Raw genomic sequence first — 20,845 nt, 5'->3', positions numbered from 1 at the left:
ATTTAGCTTTTATCCAAAGCGACTTACAATAAGTGTATTCAACATAGGTATTCCAGAGAAAACTACTCACCAGATAAATAATAATAAAAAAAGAAAAATAATGTCTGCTCTTTTCAGGAGGTCAATATGTGAAATTACTCCCAGAACTCAAACTTCACCCCAATTGAGATGACCTTTTATCATAATGGAAATACAAAGAGTCAAGAGTGTTAGGTGAGATTTATTTTTCTACCTGTATGGTACTTTTATTTGGTTGGATTTTCTATTTATTGGTCGTGTTGTACAGTACCAGTCCAAAGTTTGGACACACCTTCTCATTCAACTACTTTGAAGAATGTAAAATATAAAACATATTCTGGTTTGTTGAGCATTTGTTTGTTTACCACATAATTCCATATGTGTTCCTTCATAGTTTGGATGTCTTCAATATTAATCTACAATGTAGAAAAAAATCAAAAATAAAGAAAAACCATTGAATGAGAAGGTGTGTACAAACTTTTGACTGGTACTGTATATAGTTTTTGTTGTCTTCTCTTCATTCCAAAGAAAACATGTTGTAAGGAGACGTTAGGCCTACCCATTAAGCCCATGTCAGACTTTTGACATATTTGCACAAATGAAACAATGCCATTATTAGCAATTGGAATAAAACTACAGTACCAGTTAAAAGTTTCGACACACCTTGTCATTCAAAGTTTTTTTTAAAATTTTTTCTACATTGTAGATTAATATTGAAGACATCCAAACTATGAAGGAACACATATGGAATTATGTGGTAAACAAACAAATGCTCAACAAACCAGAATATGTTTTATATTTTACATTCTTCAAAGTAGGTGAATGAGAAGGTGTGTCCAAACGTTGGACTGGTACTGCACATATTAAAAAGGGATTTAACTTTGTATTTAACAAACACTGCGGGATGTAAACCACTGACGTGATTCACAGTCCTGTCAGCAGAGGGCGCTGTTTCCACACACACACACACACACACACACACACACACACACACACACACACACTCCGTCTCCGCAGTGCTGCCTGTCGACGAGGAGTGCGTTTGATTGTTGCAGGGCTCAATGGCGGACAGAGCAGGATAGTCGCGTTAGCACCGAGGAACAATAACATCTCCACTGCGTGAATCCCTGACCCCCCCTCCTCCTCTCCTCCTCCTCCCCCCCAGTGCTCCGTCCGTTAACACACACGCTCTCTAACGCACCAACATCTCCCCTCAGAGGCGCCGCGGCTCTGTCGTCATCGTGTTCTGGCGTTCCAGAGTTCCAGTCGCGAGCGGAGAAGTTCCTCCGCGTTCACGGTGGCTCAGCTCACGAGCGCGCCATGGAGGTCTCTCTCGAGCTGATCGGGAAGCGGCTGCTGCTGCTGCTCGACGGCGGCGGCGCGAGCGGGGCTGCGAGCGGACCCGAGCCGGAGCACAGCGCGTGGAGCCGGGACTGGCTGCGGGGCACGGTGCGGGCGGTGAGCGTCATCGGCCTGCAGGTCCCGGAGGTTAGCGGGGGAGAGGCGACAACAACACCCGCCGCCGCTGCAGGGCTGACGGTCAGTGTTTACATGCGAGAGGAGCCTCCTGCACGGGCCCGGGCGCACCAGTGCACGTGCGGGGGACGTGCACGCTTTGTGGAAACACATCGGGGTGTTTTAACAAGTAGCAGCGGCCGTACTCTCACCCACACAGCCGCTGGGAGCAGGGCGGGCGGGCGGGCGAGGCTAAACTCGAGGCCGAGGCTTTTTTACGGCCTTTTGCTTTGTTCTTGTTTGAGCTCGTTAACGCGTTATATGAAGGCTTCAGCAGGGTGACTCGTGACCTGGTGGCATGGCATTGGAAGCACGTGTATATGGGGAGATAACCACACAAACACGAGGCTGAATCACGACGTCAGCCCGTCGTGAGTTTAGTTAAAGGCCTAAAGAGTTCACCTCGGGGTGAGCAGGGAGCTGCTCCACTGGGGTCCAGACCCACGAGTGTCATCTAATATCAGGTCATTAAAGAAGTGCAAGCAATCCTCTAGTGTTTAGTTTACATTTCACAGGGTTGATGCACAGCAGAGACACATTTTTAGGGAGATTTGTAAAGATTTGGGGTGGTGGTGGTGTCATATTGTGTAACTTTACTAGTGGTGTTTGATTATTCAATACTTGGATGTAAGGGGTAAAATGTACACACCAGTCAAAAGTTTGGACACACCTTCTCATTCAATGGTTTTTCTTTATTTTTTCTACATTGTAGATTAATATTGAAGACATCCAAACTATGAAGGAACACATATGAATTATGTGGTAAACAAACAAATGCTCAACAAACCAGAATATGTTTTATATTTTACATTCTTCAAAGTAGTTGAATGAGAAGGTGTGTCCAAACCTATTCACTGGTACTGTATGTTTTTAGTTTAGGTTATTTGCACAATTGAAACATAACAAATAACATTGATGAATTATATTACAGTGCAGGAAGAGGCAGAAAGCCCACTGGGCTTATTTGATTTGAAGCCTCCACCTATATAATATTTTCAGAAATCACAATACTATAACGAATACAAAAAGAAACACATATGGTATGAAATATTGTTTAAAAAAAGCATGTTATCTATGTAAAGTCTTGATCCTTAGAATAATCAACGATAGTATAGCATGCACATCTATGCAGTGAAGTAAACAAATACCATATTAAATGTAGTTGAGTTAAAGTATACAGTACCAGTCAAAAGTTTGGACACACCTTCTCATTCAATGGTTTTTCTTTATTCTTATTTTCATTTTTTTTCTACATTGTAGATTAATAATGAAGACATCCAAACTATGAAGGAACACATATGGAATTATGTGGTAAACAAACAAATGCTCAACAAACCAGAATATGTTTTATATTTTAGATTCTTCAGAGTAGTTGAAGGAGAAGATATGTCCAAACTTTTGACTGGTACTGTACAGTAGAAGACATAGTGAGATTACAGGTTCATTTCTGACTTCATTACTTATTTTTGCCCTCCAAAAGCTGTCTTCACAAAGAAATGGTGAAAGATTTGGTGAGGTTCTGCTCTTAGTGTCGACTCTTATCGTAATCCATCCATAAATAGCCGGGTTGGTGAGTTGCAATAATCTGACCAGCTGACAGGCAAGCAAGGAGGGAAATAAATCCTTATAGAGCCTATAGCACATTTCACTCAGTTATACAGTACCAGTCAAAAGTTTGGACACACCTTCTCATTCAATGTTTTTTCTTTATTTTTCTTTATTTTTTTCTACATTGTAGATTAATATTGAAGACATCCAAACTATGAAGGAACACATATGGATTATGTGGTAAACAAACAAATGCTCAACAAACCAGAATATGTTTTATATTTTAGATTCCTCAAAGTAGTTGAATGAGAAGGTGTGTCCAAACTTTTGACTGGTACTGTATATATATTAAAACAGTGATTTATCAAAACCTTGGTCTATGGGATTAAACATCCCCTAGTTTAAAAAAAAATTGTATGAGTGACAATGACATTAATGTTATTGTATGATTAATTAAACAAAGTAAAATAAACTACTAATGATTGTCTTTTGGGTTGCTGCAGAAGTACTCCTTTTTTATTTGTAACAAATAAGTAAAGTCAAACGAAACAATTAAACTTAGGTTGTCTCTCTGTAAAATAAGAAGGTGAATGTTTATCTATTGTGTCTCTCTCTTCTGAGGTGTGCAATCACCAACATGGATATTTACTGGAGAGTTGGGTCCATTAAAGAAATAAACATTAATAGGCTTTAATATATTTTTTCCCCGTTAGATAAAATGTCACTCCCTATTTTGAGCATTGACAAGATAATCAATACCATCCTATTTTAAATGATTTACAGGGATAAAAGGGAGGTAATCATGTTCGTTTCTTACTTTCAAAACTTATTTTAACTATAAAAAAACAAAACAAGGACCAGTTGGAGTTAACCTCTTTTCAATGAGTTTGAGATTAATTCGATTACCTTGCTCTATACACAGTATGTCTTGGCTCACCAGTGGTTGTTTCAGTTTTTGTGCGAAGAAAAAAAAAAAGATACATATTATGCTTTAAAAACTTCTCAGGTTCCCATGACTCTAAAGACATGTGCATTGATCTCAACCACTCAGGTGCCAGTTTTATGATGTAACATGAGCTTTATGAATCACCAACATGACAACTGGAATGTGGTAAGGTAAAAATACTCAATTTGTAAAGGCCCCCAAAAATGATACCTCAGTATTTTCTACAAAGTGGGCTTCACTTGCAAGTCAAAGCCACATGAGGTGTCACAAGCAGTGAATACAATAAAATGCAAATAGAAAGTTTCCTCCCTGTTTGAAAATATACAGCTGAAAACATTTAAAGACAAAAAATAACCTGTATTGATTATTAAAAGCTATAGCTCTGATAATGCTCCTTCAATTGTTTTCAACAACAATAACAGACATGATAGAGTATAATTATTATGATTTGCTCTCCAGCTTATCAAAATACACAGCTGGGCAAATAACAATAAAAGGTGATGATATTATCTGTGCGAATATGTTACCTCAATGCCTGCAGAGCTTTTTTTCCAGGCACAATTCTGCTTCAGCAAGTAACCTCGATGAAATAAGTACGAAGTTTCAATTGAATTTTACCTTCAGCCCAGCCTGTCTCTAACAGCTTGCTCTGTTAAACAAAGCAGCTCTAGTTGATAGCTAAGATGTTTCTGTGGTGTTTTTATTTCACTCAAGAAACCCGCAAAATAATAAACCTCTGCTGTGGACTTTACAGCCGTGACAAATAGTAGGTGTCATGGTGTCTTCAGTGAGTGTTGTAAAAGTCAATGGTACAAATCACACACTCATTTCATGAGAATAGAGTGCCCTGCTGTTGTCAAGTTTACTTTGTGACTTTTTGTTGTAGTTTATTTCTATTTTGAAACCATGGCTACAGAGTTTCATTGTTCAGTTTGGTTATCCATTGTGATTCAATGCATACCAGTTTTATTCTGTTCATTTCACATAAAAAAGAGGGTGCGTAGCTTCGGTATCTTGCACAAAGAATGAACTTTAGTTGAGGAACTTGAAGAGCAAAAGTAGGATTCAGACAGAATACAGTCCTGCGTTAAAACAGTGAGGGGGGTCTGTGTTTGTGGAGGCAAGTTGTTTGTGACAACAAGAGATGAAATACAATCCATGAAGTCAAGTTTGAGTAAGAGATTACTGGAATAAGATTTATCAGTCGCCTCAATGCTGTGAAGGGGTTTGTAATACTCACAGACAGGATGGCTAATGCAACATCTGCTGGGATTATGCACTGGTGATGCAGAAGGTCAACCAGATTCCACTTTTTTGCCGGACAACCCTGCGTTGTTTTGCCAGAGCCTCCTCTGATGGCATCCCAGCTGCGCCGATGAACTGGTTCCATTCGAATAGACGAGAAGGCTGCGTATTTGTCACAGGGGTAGTGTCGCGTCAACGCACCCCAACCCCACAACTGCTCCATAGGGGCTTCTTAGTGGCATGCACTGCCGATACATTTGTGGTTGTTTTTTGCATCTTGCAGGTGTGTCTGTCAGAGTAAATTGACTCAAAGAGCAATCATCCTCACTGAAACTAACCTGGATAAAGTAATAGTATAAAAAATACCATCAACTCAGACATTTGTAACTAATTGTGACTAATTCCAATCCATTCAAGTGGATGTTTCCTGGTTTGTGTGTACTGTCTTCTCTTAGCAAATTTTTGGATCAAACTGGAATACAGGTGCAAATTTGGTCAACATTTACACACTAGCTGCACATTTGTCAGCCTCATCTACAGGCTATGAAAATAGACATGGCTGCATGTAGTAATAACAAATACTACAACAGAATACACATTGAATAGATACGATTTGATGTACTTTAAATCAGCAAACGTGGACCAATGGTCTGTGTTTGATACCATCACCTGATTGTTGACATTTTTGAAGGCTGTGTCTTTCATTTTAAGCCAAGTAATCATCAACTTTTTCTTCTTAGCCAAAGTAGCTAGATAGCTAATGATTGACAGGCACTCCTCCTGTGATCCTTCCAGGTGGTCTGTTCATGGGAGTCACATCCTAGTTCTATGAAGAAATGAAGTGTGTTCTCCAACTCTTGCTTTAACAGTAAATGGGCCTCTCTGACTTGCATTTAATGGCCACAAAACAAAGTTGTATTTTACCATATCCACATTTTACCAGTGAAATACACAAACTTGCTATAATGTAGCCGGATTCTGTCATACTGTTTACAAACAAAATGGCATAAACAATGCAGACTGTTTTTGTTTTTTTACTTGGTGCTATTAGTACTGTGTTATGGGGGTTATAAATGATCACAAAAGGGGTTGCTGGTAGACACAGACATTGATTTGCTAGTTGACTAAACTTTTGGCCAATGAAGAGGCTCTGTTTGGCTGTCTGCGCTGGCAGATAGGAGCTTGCCAGTCAACTCGCAGTAATTCTGTCTTTGTTATGCTACTTGAGCAACTTGCACATATTTCCACTATTTCCATCATAATCTGCATTTTTATATGAATTTGATTTGCCATAGTTTCAGTGACTGAGGAAGCAGTGATATATCATGTTACAGTCCTTATGTTTACGTTCTGCTTCTTTCTGTTTTTCCAAATGCAGGTATTTGTGGAGTTTGAGAATTCCTTGCAGCGCTGTTCTTGGGTGCAGGTGTTTGACAAGGGGGTGAAAGCCGTGCTGGTGGAAGACTCTATTGTTTGGGCCAGTCGAAGTGATGGGAGTGCGGCGACTGCTGGAGCCCCGGCATCATCCACAGCCTGGCCTGCTCTGGTGAGTGCTCAGTTAGACAGTTTGAGTAATCCGAGTTAGTCAAGCCTTGAAACGATCTGGGTTAACTGTTGAAGTGGGGATTAAGCTTTAGGTCAAACAAATAGACTCAATACTGTTTGCCAGCAGTGGTTCCATTTTATTTAAATAGCTTAAGTTTTAATTTGAGTAAATTTTAAATAACAAAATCTTAACACTTTCCAGAAAGTGGATGCAAGTAATGCAATGCTCTTTTGTCAGTGAACTGTGGCGTAGGTTAGATATATAGTGTGAACATGTAATCATGAGAAAACAACACATCTAATCTGATATTTTAAAATGCAGTTTGGGTCAAATTTATATGTGGACAACATATATATATAAAAAAAATTGGGATAATGGCTGATATGACTTTTAATCTAGCTTCTAGTACATTGAAATGCATTTTTCTAATTAAATTTGCACTTTGGACTGAAAGCTGATGTAGGCTTCAGATGCCTTTCCCTGCTCAGGCCCACCCTTCCCACTCAGACTTTGCTGTAATCCATAGTCACACTTCAGTTCACCTTCCAGCTTGAATAGTTGTTTCCGACTTGTTTGGGCCCACTGCAGATGGACATTTAGCTCTACCTATGCTCCAGTTTATGTCTGATGTCAGTTAATGTGTTCATGTGGGTATTATGACAGGAAACACAGGAATCAGATATGACTCGCTTAAACATGACAAAAAGATCAAGGCATGAAGAGCTTCGGTGTCCATGTAGCCTATATGTTTTGAATTACATTGAGAAAATCCAGTTATCTCCATTATTTTGAGATGTAAGAACATTATATTCCTGTTGAATTGAATGCAAGTATCAAGTATTTGTCTACAGAGTCAAAGAATGTTCCTGTTGTTCACTCTCTCATCAGGTCTACCGCTCCTTGGTGGACAGAGTGGGTTTAGGATCGTTGGTTCCTGTGGAGTATTTTGGAAACAAGAATTTTGAGTTCCTACCTGATAACAAAACGGTCCAGAGGTTTGAGGTGTGTACTTTTGTATTACAGTATGTAAATCTTTTTTCCTAGTGTTAAGGGCTAGAACTATTAGTTTATAAGCCAGTTTGTTGACAGAGAAAACTGTTTTATAATGGCAGTATTATTTAGGATATTTATCAAAACTTACCAAAAACCTCTCTGGTTCAACTTCTCAGATTTCTTTCTTCTTTCTTATCTGTTTAATATCATTGAAGATGGAATACATCTGTTCTTTTTTAAAATGATCAGATAGAATAAAGAATTTATTGGACTGGACATTTGTTATTACTTTTGCCATTTTTAAAAATAGATTATACTCCATTAAATGAATCACAGTGCTGGTGTTCTTTCAGTGGGACATTTCCCATTATTGCTGTGCCCCTATCACTATTTAAGGACAGTGTGGTTTGTGTCCTTGTGCAGGTTGATAAAGACATCAGACACCCTTTGCTGTTGGAGCAGCCCTCACTGCAGGCTGCCATCTCTAGCTGGCGTACTGACTTTGAACTGCAGGAGATCTTCAGGAAGGGTAAAACTCGACCGTCACCAATTTTGATGTTGTTTTCATTCACTACCTCCATGTGTTTTCTGGGTTGCTGTGTCTTAACAATGTTCATGTATTTTCATATTGTTTTCTGGCCTTGGAAATATTGTTTATTTGAAATGCTGAGAGGTTAACAACAGTAACGTAAATGTTGATGAAAACATAGTGCAGATACAATATGCAAAGTAGATAACTAATAATTTTATTTGCTTGATATCAGATGATCTGCTAGGAGTATAATGGTACCCTGATGTTGCAGTAGCAACTTGCTAGATTCAGTGTTTCAGTGCGGTGTTTCATTTACATTTGCCAGAATGTAACTCTCCTACTTTTCTCCCTGTTCCTGCCCTCAGGTTCATACACTATTCAAGGACGCAGGGTTCGCGTGTACCAGCCAGAGTTTGAGGAATGCTGGGCTTCAGGACTGGTCTCACAGCACGACCCTATCTCACATATTATGGAGATAACCATAGATAAGGTAAACAAAAAAGCTAATGTTACAATTCAAATTGGGATGCAAATGATATCAGATACTGAAGGATCTAAATACCAAAACAATTTACAACTCTTTATGACATAGATGAATTTAGAGGGAACTTCATTCGCTTGTCACTTTCAGAGCGGATAAGTTCTATTGAAATGATCGTAAGCCTCACTTCTTGTTCGTATTACAAGCACTACCTAAACCCAATAGCTACGTTCTAGTCAAGAAACGGGATACAGTTTCAAACAAATCCCTTCTGGAATGGGCGAAAGCTAAGAGTAAAACTGTACATTCTGAATGAAGTAAATCTAGAGGTGGATTGGCACTGCCCCAGTGGTGTGAAAGGAATGCCTCTTAAATACCATCTTTTTTTTTGCTGTAGGGCGAAAATCAGACGGTTGATCCTCGTGTGATACATGTCATGCTGGCAGAGGAGGTAAGGTTTTCATATCATCAATCTATACTCTGTAATAGGCTGCACTGAATTGTACCTACATTTTCTCCCTGGGTATCAATAAATGATTACCTTGAATTACTGCGTAGTATATTTTGTTAAAGATGTTGAAGTATTTTCAGCATAAGAGAGACCTCCTATTTAACAAAATGTGCTGACAGAATTACTTCTTGCACTAATCCTTTTAGCTCGGTAAGAATGGGCGGCGAAGGAAGGACAGTGAAACAATGAAGGGTGACAGTGGACGCAGACGTAGGACTGCCTCCGAAGGCGATGATGACTTGACCTTGAAACGTTTTAAAGGAGCAGGAGATGCGGGAGCTGAAGTGCAAAACTGTGGCGAATCCAACAAAATGCCAGCAGAAGGGATGGGCATCTGGGGAGGAGACTCTGCTGAAAGAGTCAGCAGCACAACCAAAAACGGAAGCTCTTCAGAAGGAACCTTTGCTCAGGGCAAAGTGTCGTCCCCAAAAACCAACTCCTCTCTCCAGATGGACCAGTCCAACGCTACTTCTCGTCATCCTGCCCATGTCAAAGAAAATGGGCGCCCACTCTCCACACAAGGGGCAGCAGACTCCACCACTGCAGTAACTCACACACCCACCCCTCCACCCCTCAAACCAGCCCCCTCTCCCTTCTCCACCACATCTTTCCCCTCACTAGGCCAGATGCCAAGCCTGGTCCCGGGAGCTCCAGCCCCCAAGGCCTCCCCATCCCCCAGCCAGACCGAGAGGAGGCCTCCCAATCAGCTTATTCCAAAACAGCTGCTCTTGTTTCCCCGGGGCCTGTCACCATTTCTTGGTCCCATGACAGCGGTCCTAGTGTGGCACTTTCTGCATCTGTGGGTTTTAGTCCGAAAGCCCCCACCTGGGGAAGCCAGACAGAGGTAAGACGGTCCATATGATCAATACCGTCAATACCAATATATGATGCCTTTGCAAGTCATCACAGTTTAGTTTTTGTTATTAATATCATGTTACTTTACCACATTGTTTTGTTTCCTAGGGCTCCAAAACAGGCTTTGGTTTGCCCCAGGCGGTGTCCACTGCTTCTGTATTTGGAGATGTTACTTCTCAGAGCAATGGAGCTCCTACCACTACGACAGCCTCCCAGGACACTCCCAGGCCCTTTGGCTTTGGCTTTGGAGGAGCAAAGAACGAGACTCAATCCCAACAAGACCAAAACTTGTTTTTCCAGTGCATGACCCAGAATTCTGGGTCCAGCCCGAGCCTAGCTGCTGCTCCGACCCAGTCCAAGGACACCAATTACTTTACTGCAGTGTCTGAAAGCTTGAGTAAAGAGCCCCCAAGCCTTTTCAAGCATTCCACCTCCACTGAAGGGCTGAAAAAGCCTGAGCAGTCCAAAGTGCCTGAGACCCATTCATCTGGAAATGGTGTGCTCAACAAGTCGTCATTGGCCTTCCAGGGCATGGGTGGCTCTGCAGGAGGACGAGGTTCTGGTCTAAATATTGTTGGTATGACTGGGGCTGCAGGAGCTCCTCTAAGTACTTCTAAGAAGAGCAGTAATAATGGGACTTCTGTGGGGGGCTTAGGGCTGCAATCTGGTTTTAATACTTCAGATAGCCACCAGAACCTTTTTCTGCAGGCCTCCAAAGAGCCTGCTAATCCATTTCTTGCATATGGGGACAAAACTTCCCACACCTCCTTTGCTGGCTTCACTGGGGCTGAGCCACAGACCCTTGGTCCTGGCTCAGACAGCAAGCCAAACCTTTTCACTATGGCAGAGCCACCTAAGGGGATTCTGTCATCCTCTTTCCCAGTAGTCTCAGCAGCTGCTTCACCCAGCTCTTCCTCCTCTCCAGCACCGACCTCATCACAGAGGTCACAGAGTGAAGGGACTGTGACAAAGGAGGAGGTAGATGTTGGGGAGATGCCTACATCCACCTCAGGCTGCCCCATGTTTGGAAGCACTGGCCCTGGTGGAATGGAGGAGGTCCCTGTGTCTTTTGACCAGAGCCAGTCTCAGAAGTTTACCCTGGAGGAAAGAGGCCAATCATCAAAACGTGACTCAGACTCCAGCAGCAACAGTGACCTGTCAGACCTGAGTGATAATGAGGATGGCCCTGAGAAAGGCCAAATCCCAGGAGGACCACTTCATCCCGCCAAGGATGGGGCAATGTTGCAGAAAGCTAAAATCCAAGGGGCCGCTAAAAGCCGTCCACGTAACAAGCCTTTCAAAGGTAAGTCTAGTTCACTCTTTCTCATTTGTGGAGACAAGCTAAGCAATACAACTAACACTAGTTTGTCTCCTCCAGTGGGCCAGTCTGTTCTAAAAGACCAGAGCAAAGTGCGTCGTCTGAAGCAGTCTGGTGAGTCCTTTCTCCAGGATGGCTCCTGCATCAATGTGGCCCCTCACTTGCACAAGTGCCGCGAGTGTCGCCTGGAGCGATACCGGAAATATCGTACTACAGGCGAAGACAGTGATGATGATCACGACCCAAATGTGTCCTGTCGGTTCTTCCATTTCAGAAGGTACACGTTTATCAATGTCTTGCTTTGTGTATTTGAGCACCATAGAGGAAGTCATATAGAGTTATCAGAATAGAGGAAGCAACCAAGCAATGATGAATTAACCTTTTTGTACCCATGACCAGGTTGGCATTCACTCGTAAAGGTATACTGCGTGTGGAGGGCTTCCTGAGTCCTCAACAGAGCGATTCCATGGCCATGGGTCTGTGGCTACCCGCACCAGCTGTCCTAGAGGGCCTTGACCTTGATACATCCAAGTACATCCTGGCCAATGTGGGAGATCAGTTCTGTCAGTTGGTCATGTCTGAGAAGGAGGCCATGATGATGGTGGAACCTCACCGTGAGTATAGAGACATGGTTTTATTCACTTTTAATGTTCTATCTTGTCCTAAACGTTGTCTCAACACTCACACTGTCAGACAGGTGTATTGTGTATATAATCCTGTTTGTTTTTTTTGGTCTGTCCTTCAGAGAAAGTGGCGTGGAAACGTGCTGTGCGAGGTGTCAGAGAAATGTGTGACGTGTGTGAGACCACCCTGTTCAACATTCACTGGGTGTGTCGCAAGTGTGGCTTTGGAGTGTGTCTGGACTGCTATCGGCTCCGCAGGAACAGGCCAAGGGAGGGTGAGTGTTTTAATTCGTTGCGTATTTTTTATTTAAATAATACAAACGAGTGATGACAGGGTTAATACTTTGTGAGATCTTTTGAGATTGAGTGTGTTGGAAACGCTAATGTCATTATGTTCTTTCCTTCAGATGTAGATGAAGGTCCAGAGGATGAGGTTTTCTCTTGGTTGAAGTGTGCCAAAGGCCAACCTCACGAGCCACAGAACCTTATGCCTACGCAGATTATACCTGGGACAGGTAACATGTACATTATGATTGAATCATACATCTATCAATCCACACCTCACAAGCAGTCAAGTTATATTTGATCTTGTTTAGGTACAGTAAAAGTTTTAATGATTGGTTTTTATTGCCTTTCTCCTTTAGCTCTTTACAACATAGGTGACATGGTGCACTCAGCGAGAGGCAAGTGGGGTATTAAGGCCAATTGTCCCTGTACCAGTCGACACACTAAGCCTCTAGTACGCCCTAGTGCCCCCAATGGAATTTCACAGGTACAGTTGTGCCACATCCTATTTTTTTAGTTCTCCATTTCTGCATTTTGAGAAGTGCTAAACTTGAAGACTCTAATGGCTGATTATGCTTGCGTCAGCAGTCTACAACAGGCAGCAGTGGAATCCTTGCAGGTGCAACTTCTGGTATTGGGACCACCTTAAAATCAGAGGGAGAAACATCAGCCATCAAAACAGAAACTACGCAAATAGCAGTGCCATCAGACAGTGGGGGAGGCGAAAGTGTGGGCAGTGTCAGTAACAGTAACTCAACCAGTGGTACATCCTCCCCCTGTAACCTCACCCAGTCCTCTGCCAAGGAGTCACGCTCATCAGGAGAGGGCAACAGCTCTGCTCTGCACTGGCTGGCAGACCTGGCCACACAGAAAGCCAAGGATGACACCAAGGGTAAGTAGGAAAGAGGAAATGCTGAGTCACTGTAATCTGAGTGCATACAAAAAGTCTAAATCAATATAACAGTTGAAGTTACATCACCATCCTCTTGCCATCTTCTTTCAGAATCCGGTTCACTTCGCTCCATGATGAGTCGAGACAGCCGGCCTCCCTTTGGCCTGGACTCACTCAGTGCCCTGTCAAAGCCTTCTGCTTCCAGTCCTAAGCTATTTAACAGTCTCTTACTGGGCTCCAGCATGACCCAGTCCAAACATGAGGGGTCCAGTCTCCGGGATCTGCTCAACTCTGGACCGGGCAAACTCCCCCAGGGGCCTGGAGAGAGTGGGGTGCCATTCCCCTCTGTCTTTACCTCAGCAGGGGTATGTAGAAAGCTCATGTAGTTTAATGCAGTTTACACATTTATACTAAAAAGCCTATCAGCAAAACCAATTTCAGATTGAAAAATGTATCAGTTGTAAGAAAACTTGAAAACACAGAGACCGTTCTAATCCCACTTTACACAGTGTATGCCTATTTAAATATGGATTGCATTTTTATTTATTTCAGCAAACAGAGATGTATACATTTCAGCCAACAATATTTAAATTGTAAGAATACTCTTAGTAATAAACAAATTGATTATGAATTGTGTTTTCTGCTAGTTACTGGAGTAGTAATAAAAGCAGAGCATTAACTAATTAATTCCATGGTTGAAACCACAAAAAAAAAATCAAAAAAAGATTAGGCTTTACTTAAAGTTATTTACCTGAAAGTACAAATACATAGCTGGGTATTAAAACGTTTCTGTTTTTGTCTGCAGAGTGACAAGCTGAAGAGCAGCCTCCCAAACTTCCTTGATCACATCATTGCCTCAGTTGTGGAGACCAAGAAGGCAGAAGGCCGTCGGACCGGGGCGTCTGAGGGCGGCGAGCTTGGTGTTTTGGGCGGCCGTAAAGACGGAGTAATGGGCCTCAGTGTTTTGGAACCACATACCTCACACTCCTGGCTCTGTGACGGACGACTCCTCTGCCTACAGGATCCCAGTAACAGCAACAACTGGAAGATCTTCAGAGAGTGCTGGAAGCAGGGACAAGTAAGCACTCACGAGGCATCTGTGGCAGCAACATGATCGCTGTTTGAGATACATGGGTTGAAACTTAACTGTCATCTGTCTAATCTGTTCTCTTTTGTGTCCAGCCCGTGTTGGTGTCAGGGATACATAAACGCCTGAAGGGGGATTTGTGGCGGCCTGATGCCTTCAGTAGTGAGTTTGGGGACCAGGATGTAGACCTGGTCAACTGTAGAAACTGTGCTATCATCTCTGATGTGAAGGTGCGAGATTTCTGGGACGGCTTTGAGGTCCTCTCTAGTAAGTAAACAAACAATTTTTCCTAAATGTTGCTTATTTGTTGTTGGCTTGATGATGCACATGGCACTGTGTTATTTTAGCTCCAGTTTATTTCAGAGATTTCAACTATTTTTTTCCTGTGAAAGCAGAGCGACTGCAAGATAGTGAGGGCCAGCCCATGGTGTTAAAGTTAAAGGATTGGCCGCCAGGTGAAGACTTCAGGGACATGATGCCCACACGGTGAGGGACCCAGAGATATGCTGCCTCTTATGTGGTCCATGCCGTTGCTCACCAACCAAGCTACGCGCTTCATTCCCAGAGGGGTTTACAACCATGTATCATACTAATAACATATAATGTATAACATTTGAGGTTATCCACAAATAAGATAATAAATATCTTGCGTGCCAAAATGTTATTATTTTTTTAATCACAAAATGTACAAGTCATCAGGCACATGTGGAGGCTGTTGTTTTTAGTTTAATCGATTTATTTCATATTTTTTACAGACCACAATAGGGAAATTTATCCTTTATGAAATTGTTAATATTAGCATTCCTTTGCCATCCTGGCACTTTGATGATTTGTACCTCAAATGGTTTCTTCATGTTTGTGCTTATATAAGCTTGTTAGATGTTGAATACCCACCATAATATGTCCATTTTTCTTTGAGGAATGTTAGAAAGATAAAAAAAATAATAAGAAGTTAAGAAAGATTGCTTTTACTTTATTTTTTGAAATAATGAATTATTTGTGTTGTTGCAATATTCTTTCATACTTTTTCCAGGTTTGACGATCTGATGGATAACCTCCCTTTACCCGAGTACACAAAAAGAGATGGACGTTTAAACCTTGCTGCCCGTCTGCCCAACTTTTTTGTGCGTCCTGACCTTGGACCTAAGATGTACAACGCCTATGGTGAGAAGGATTGAGTTAGTCCCTGTCAACTCAGTTAGATCTCTCATTTCTTTCTCCACCTTCCTCTATCATATATACTATATCATCTTCATATTCTCACTCTCACTCCCTCGTTGTCTTTCTTTCCCTCAGGCTTAACCTCGTCTGAAGACAGGAAAGTGGGAACCACTAATCTCCATCTGGACGTCTCTGATGCTGTCAACGTCATGGTCTATGTTGGCATCCCTCAAATAGAGGGAGACCCAGGGCAAGGTCAGTGGAGTTAAACACACACTTCGTCCACCTCTCTGTCTTGTTCCGTCTTACATGTGAATACTTTATTTTCCATACCAATTTCAAAACATTGTATGGAAATATATGTAGGATAAAACTAATTTTGAACGCTGAACATTAATCATATTGATCACTCCTGAACACTCTTAAAGATCACAGCTGTTTCCTGAACATCATGCCTTTACTGTCTTAGTTGCTCCAGGCTTGATTGGCTTGGTTAGGACACTGAAAACACCCTTGAGTTGGTCTAACTCATTTACGTTATGGCAAAATTTCTCTTTCTCAGAGGCAGATATCAATGGACGCAAAGGTCTGTAGACTTTCAATTGTATCACTTCAGTAGCATGCCCTTCTTTCTAACTAACTCCCCTTTTTCACTCCTCCACCCCATCCTTTTGTTATTATCTGTGCTGTAGGCACCAGAGCACTGGGACCCATCTTTTGGTTTCTACTGTGGCATGTTTTGTCAATTTCTTGTAAAGGCTTTATTAACAACCTCAGTGAATAACAGATCACAATGAAATTTCTGTTGTTTCTTTTTAGATATCATGAATTTCTTCTTCTTTGTAGATAACAGGGTTGGGTGAAACATTCTGTACTTTTGGGGTCCAGTCAATAGAGCAACAGTAGTTGTGCTCTGGTCCTCACATGGTGGGAGGAAAGTTTCAATGAAGGGCATCTAGAATTGGCATCCCTATTCCCTTGCAGGCTCCCTTACACACAGTGACACCAGCACAAACCCAAAAGTATGACTATTTCTGTGAAAGAGTAATTTGTGAACAGATAATAATGAATGTAATACACACACACACACACACACACACACACACACACACACACACACACACACACACACACACATTGTTAATACATGTCACCTCACTGGCTAACTAGCTAAATGCATACACATGGTAAGGTAGCAAAGAGAAACTCTGGGAATGAACAGCTTTGAGCAGATAAAAGGCAAAGGTCCACCGAAGCAAACACATTTATGAAGGTGTTTGCTTTTCACTTATCATCTTTTTGTACTCATAAATCCGCACTGTAAATCAGAGGTCAGTATATTTTCAGGCAGTAGAGTCAGCTGATCCGTACGATCAACCCCATGCTGTGGATGTGAATATTATGTCAGTAAATGTGATTGCATAGTCTGTGACTTCTCCTTGTGTTTGCCCCAGTGGTTCTCAACTGGTCCAGCCACATGATCCACATTTGTCTAAAGTCAGAATGCAGACTTCATTGAAAATTTGAGCCATTTGAATGAACTTCTCTTTAGTAATTTAAAATTCCTCCATGATCTAGAATCATTAGTCCTGATATGGCATTTTATGTTTTGCCAAATGCTGTATTAACTGCTTGGGATGTTAGTGTAACGTCAGCCACATGATGAAGCTGCAAACAGTATTTTAAGAGAAGTTGTGGAAAATCAGTCAGACTGCAACCTAATGCTGAGTCATCAGCCACCAGTTGAGAACTACAGCTCTTTGCCATTTAGTCAAACGGTGTGATGGACATACATGAATTCAGTTGTTTAGAAATTATGCTATAAAAAGGAGAAATGCAGATTTGCTTGACAGTACCAGTAAATGAGGTCATCAGACTGGAATAAATTAAACAGAGTAGCCTTCAACGTAATAATGTTGAAACATCAGCAATCACAGCTCCGAACCAATATTATAAAAAAATAAAACTGTCATCATAGAAACACTGCTGATGATCCTCTGGTGCCCTGTATGTGTGTGCGTTGTTGTTTATGTTTGATCCTCCAGAGGTCATGACCACCATTGAGGAGGGCGATGTGGATGAAATGACGAAGAGAAGGGTATACGAGGCAAAGGAGAAACCTGGAGCTCTCTGGCACATCTACGCTGCCAAGGATGCTGAAAAGATCAGAGAACTTCTCCGCAAGGTCAGGAGCCAGAAGATTTCTGTCCTAAATAGCATCTGCTCTCTCGAGCTGCAGTATCATTGACTGTACTTGTAACAAATATAAACATCAGACCCAGCGGCCTTTACAAAGACAGTGATGTATTTGATGGAAAGTGCACTACCGACGACCTGTCGCAGATAAAATCAGATTCTGAAAGCATTCCGTTTCAGGAAACTCTTTACTGGCCAACCTGCAATATTTTAAGACTTCATACAGTCTATAAATGTATGTTTGTCTGAATCCTGATAGGATTTCTCTCCACTACATCTTTGTTTATTATACCGAGATATCATCAGCTGGTTAGCAACAACAACTGAAGCTAATAGTGTGGCTCTGATTAATCGTGAATTATCTGTGTCAGGTGGGAGAGGAGCAGGGTCAAGAGAACCCTCCAGACCACGACCCCATTCACGACCAGAGCTGGTACCTGGACCAGGTGCTCCGCCGCAGGCTCTATGAGGAGTATGGCGTACAGGGATGGGCCATTGTACAGTTCTTAGGAGATGCTGTATTTATCCCAGCTGGAGCTCCACACCAGGTCAGACATTTTTGTGTTCTATTCAGGAAGCTTGCTGTAGATATCCTTTTAATTTAGAAGATTCAAGACACATAATTATATTGTTTCATTAACGTATTTGCTCATTTTCTGCTCTTCCCGTCTAGGTTCACAACCTGTACAGTTGTATCAAGGTAGCAGAGGACTTTGTGTCTCCTGAGCATGTAAAACACTGTTTCAGACTGACCCAAGAGTTCAGACACCTGTCCACTACTCATACAAACCACGAAGACAAGCTACAGGTTGGTGTGCTTTTCTCTCACGTAGAGTTCATTGTCATATTTTAATGCATTCAACTAGATAGAGAATGATGTCTCTGTATGCCTGTTTATGTAACATTTATAATCTGCTGGTTTGATTGACAAGAGAAATAATTAATTCAGACTAGGTTTATTAGTTGCTAAGAGCAATTCAATTAAATTGACGGAAATCTGATATCATTTATATAATATCGACACATAAATGCAGCAAAATGAAATGGCAGGGTGTTTATGCTTCTTACTGAAAGTGAAAGTTTTTTTTTTTATATCCATTTTCTTTAATTTTAGTAACCACACGTTTCTGACGAATCTGACCATCAGTTTGTGATATTAAACTATAATTGATTTCTGAAAATTATTCTGCATGATTAATTCTGTTGAAAAATGTGTTCATGTGCATGAATCATTAAAGGAAGATAAAACTAGCCATTCCTGAAAACTGAATTTGGCTGATAGTGTAACTAATAACAAGAAAACTGACGTCAGTGTAATGCAGGCATCATTTCAGTCAGCTTGTTGTTACCATTTAGATAATATTATTTCATATTGTATATAAACATTAGGCAAACTTGACACAAGCTCAGATTTGTACTCTTTACGTATTCTTTTATTTGACAGTTTGTGATTTAAATGAGCATTTAGCTATTTTTCGTCTTTATTTTATAGGCTTTACTATAGTTGCTCATGTTAAGACAACTAAAAACATTTGTGATGGTTTTGCTTTTTCTGTTACATAATAAAAATAATGTTTAGGAAAGAATGTTGGTATCTACGGGAAGTGTGAAAAAAAAAAAAAAAAAAAAAAGCCCTAATCACTGTGAGGCGTTGTTGTTTCCATGTCATTGTTTTAACAGACTTTTCCTGTCTCTTTTTTTTCCTCAGGTGAAGAACATCATCTATCATGCAGTGAAGGACGCTGTTGGGACACTGAAGGCCCATGAACCCAAACTAGCACGCCCTTAGTTCCTCACTTAACGCTATCCCAAAACAACCAGCCTCTGACAACCACTCCACTACGTACAAATACACAAACAGTATACATTAAATACCTACAAACACAAGTACAGGCTGCAGAGTGCAGAGTACAAAGAAAGAGGGTAGGTTCTTTTGGGGCAGTGAAGGTCTGGGTTTGGGGAAAGAGAACATTTGATTTGGGGAGGGATTAGACGGGGAGGGGCTATTCAGCGCTTTGATGAAGGAAGTCCTTTACCGCTGTTACACAGTATGCTCAGACTTGTCTAGTTGTTTTCCAATTATAATTTTTTTGATTAACTCTGTATTTAAGGTCAGTGTGTTTGTTCTGTTGTTTTCATTGTAAATGTAAAATGTGAGAGTTAGGGAGGTAAAAGCTGACTTGCCTTTGGAGCAGAGGTTCAGCTACCATATAATTGACTGACAAAATGCGAGTTCTGGGCTGACTTTCCTATTTTCATGAAGTTGATATAATTTTTCTTAAATAGGAGCGAGGTTAACCTGTGTTTGTAGAACTTTTTGTTGGAGTTTTTAAACAGCTGATTGCTTCTGCCGACTGTGGCTGTAATGAATTTGTGTAGCAGCCAGTGAGGGGAAGCAGACCAAAGTTTTGTATTTTTTCGCTTTTTTTTTTTTTATTTCACTTTTAGAGTAAGAAGTCTTTTCCTTTTATACACCACAAGGCGATGATCAGGAGGACTTCAGAGAGGGAAGGTTTCTTTCTTTTTTTTTTTTTTTTGGTCACCTATCTTTGTCTCATGGGCTGAACGAACTGCAGACTTCCAACAACATTGTTCAAGAATCCCAACTGCAGCTGAATAGAACTACTGGCCATTAACATTGTATCAATATATATATATATATATATATATATATATATATATATATATATATATATATATATATATATATATTGATCTTAGCAGTCTGTTTTGATTTTTCACATTAAAGTTTACAAAAACTACTGTTGGTCCACGGTTTGTTTATTACCCACAAAACCTCTATGCGTGTACGACAAGGGTCTCTATAAAACATGAAATTCTATATTAAAATGTCTGAATCAAAGCTGCATCTATCAGTTATTTTCATCTTTTTTGATAGTCCAAAGAAATTAAGTTTACAATAATAATGACACTGAAAAGCAGCAAATGAAAACATCTGCAAGCAAACATTTACAATGGCTTTGAAATCAAATATTGACATAGGTGGCGATTTTCTGTTGATTGACAAATCAATTAATAAAGTAATTGTTCAGTATGATTCTGAATGTGTCTTATCTAAATGTAAGGTCATTT

General features: G+C 40.9%; 1 protein-coding gene across 1 annotated transcript; it reads left to right on the top strand.

The window, feature by feature from the left end:
* Positions 1–1,207: 1,207 nt before the first annotated feature.
* kdm3b (lysine (K)-specific demethylase 3B) lies at positions 1,208–20,413 on the top strand. The gene is given in 26 exon segments (XM_054596971.1): positions 1,208–1,557; positions 6,651–6,818; positions 7,707–7,820; positions 8,235–8,340; positions 8,709–8,833; positions 9,222–9,275; positions 9,482–10,004; positions 10,007–10,179; positions 10,299–11,493; positions 11,569–11,785; positions 11,908–12,122; positions 12,254–12,406; positions 12,539–12,646; positions 12,776–12,903; positions 13,005–13,308; positions 13,420–13,673; positions 14,114–14,386; positions 14,491–14,662; positions 14,791–14,881; positions 15,429–15,559; positions 15,692–15,811; positions 16,119–16,142; positions 17,602–17,741; positions 18,124–18,300; positions 18,426–18,560; positions 19,461–20,413. Coding segments are annotated over 26 exon segments (5,400 nt in total). The 5' UTR covers positions 1,208–1,338; the 3' UTR covers positions 19,542–20,413.
* Positions 20,414–20,845: the final 432 nt, after the last annotated feature.

Source organism: Anoplopoma fimbria, chromosome 4, assembly GCF_027596085.1.
Source record: "Anoplopoma fimbria isolate UVic2021 breed Golden Eagle Sablefish chromosome 4, Afim_UVic_2022, whole genome shotgun sequence".
NCBI lineage: Eukaryota > Metazoa > Chordata > Actinopteri > Perciformes > Anoplopomatidae > Anoplopoma > Anoplopoma fimbria.
The sequence above is the reverse complement of the archived record's forward strand: the minus strand, read 5'-3'. Positions and strand labels throughout refer to the sequence as shown.